The sequence below is a fragment of the Tarenaya hassleriana genome, unplaced genomic scaffold (assembly GCF_000463585.1).
Source record: "Tarenaya hassleriana unplaced genomic scaffold, ASM46358v1 Cleome49, whole genome shotgun sequence".
Classification (NCBI taxonomy): Eukaryota; Viridiplantae; Streptophyta; class Magnoliopsida; order Brassicales; family Cleomaceae; genus Tarenaya; species Tarenaya hassleriana.
The window spans coordinates 59162-61207 of NW_010967605.1; the positions used below are offsets into that span (position 1 = coordinate 59162).

General features: G+C 37.4%; 1 protein-coding gene across 1 annotated transcript in view; it reads right to left on the reverse strand.

Moving 5' to 3' along the window:
• Positions 1-873, reverse strand: part of LOC104825813 — a 2809-nt gene extending 1936 nt beyond the window's left edge. The window contains exon 1 of the mRNA XM_010558205.1: positions 291-873. Within this exon, the coding sequence (XP_010556507.1) occupies positions 291-758 (468 nt within the window). The 5' untranslated portion in view covers positions 759-873. The remainder of the gene's footprint in view (positions 1-290) is intronic.
• Positions 874-2046: the final 1173 nt, after the last annotated feature.

The window sequence follows — 2046 nt, forward strand, 5'->3', positions numbered from 1 at the left end:
TAGGGAAAAAGGCTTGGATTGAGTAGCAGAATCGTCCATAGAACTGAGATTTCCAAGCTCGAAACCTAGACAGATTTAGTAAGGGGGGAGAATCAAAGGAAGGAACACTTGACATTTTTTTTTTGACAAAGATTAAATTTTCAGCACTGATCCGAGTACCCATTTTTGCTTATTCACCAGGAAAACGAAGAAATCATAAACCAATCACATTATCATCAAATGGGGAAGAAAACAGAGCAATGAAATTCGACGATACAGAGAGATGATATAAGAGAGAGAAAAAAACGCACAATGGGAGTGTCCTTGATGCTTAGATGTGGGAGAGGATCCACTGCGCTCACGTGCACAGGAGCCAACGGTGCACCGAGAACCCCAAGCAGCAATCTCAGATCAGATCGTTCTCCGGCGGCTGAACCAGACGACGATGACGATGCAGAGGAGCTAACCGATGGAGCCCTAGCGAGCCAGTGAGCCCACCGGTGACCTCTGCCGTCGACCGGACCGTCGGGATCGGGACCTTCCTTCAACGGCGACAGAGCCTCCGGGTACGGCCTCAAGAAGCTACCGGATCTCGCCACCACCAGCTCCATCTGCGGCGCCGCATCCGCCGCCGAGCGGTCTCCGCCTTTCCTCCGCCTGAGAAGGCTCGACATCGGCGAGCGGCTCCTCGCCGGACTCTTCGCCCTAGACCTCGCAGGCGACAACCCCCGAACCACTTCCTCCTTCAACGCCGAGAAAAACCCTTGCCTCTTCTCCATCGATTCTCACTGAGCAAGCAAAAAAAACTTACGAGCAGAGAGAGAGAGTGAGAGAGAGAGAGAGAGAGCAGGAGGGAAGACTGAGAAAGCACAGAGAGGAGAGAGAGAGAGAGAGAGCGAGAGAGGGAGTTTGGCCATTATAATAAACCAATCGCATGGTTTATTACTTCTTTTTCTCTATTTTTTTGTAATTCCATAAAATATTTATATTAATTATTTAATTATTTATAGAAAGTTGTGTATTTTGCCGCGAGACAGGCAAACTGTGTAACGGCCGAAGGCATCTCCGTCTCTGATTTTACTTTATTTTGTGGCAGTACCATTTTTTATATCCAACTATTTTTTTTAGTTAAACATGATTCGGTATTTTATATTATGTATATCAGTATGAAAATTCATATATCCAAATTTTTATATTAAAATAAAGAAAATATATAAATTCAAATACTAAAAGATATAAAAAATATTCAAAGAAAAATAATATAGATATATGGGTTTCTAAATTCATGTGATGTAAGTGTAGTGTACAGTGCGAGACAGTAGGATCTGACAACTGATTCTGTGGATTTTCCGAATATTATAAAACGTTTATTTAGAGGCATATTTTCGGCTCGTGAACCGGACTAACGGTTAGTAAACGGCGTTAAGAAACGGTCAAACTTTTCGGGGTGGTGGTACGGTCAAAGGGGGGAGGGAGGGATAAGATAGGGTGTTAGTGGGATTATCAAATAATAAGCGTGCATTTCATGCAATAATCATATATGTTCTTGTAATTCTCTTTTCTTTGAATTTAATAAAACATTTTAGATTATGGTATGTGTTTGTATTCTACCTTTAGTTTTTTTTTTTGGTCCAGTTCTTGAGAAATGTGTGGTTGTATTATATAATATTATATTCCGTCGTTTCATAATAGTTGATATTTTAGTTTTTTCTATAATTTTTAAAAAACTGTAAAAAAGTCATATATATCCTTATTTAAAGTTGAAACATAATAAATATTCATTAAGTTTATTAGAATTAATTAGTTTTAATTAAGGATAACAAATTGAAAATTATTATAAGACATTAGCTGAAAATTTTAAAATGACAATTATTTTGAAACAAAAAATTTTGTGTCAACTATTGAGAAATGGAGGGAGTACTAAATTGCAAATAATTGTAAGCATTTTCTACCTAATTATTCATTTAAGATGGAACATAAATCCATTATTATATATATATATAATAAATCCCATTAAAAACTCTTAAATTTGTAAATTATAATACGAAAATTTTAAGAAATATTTTT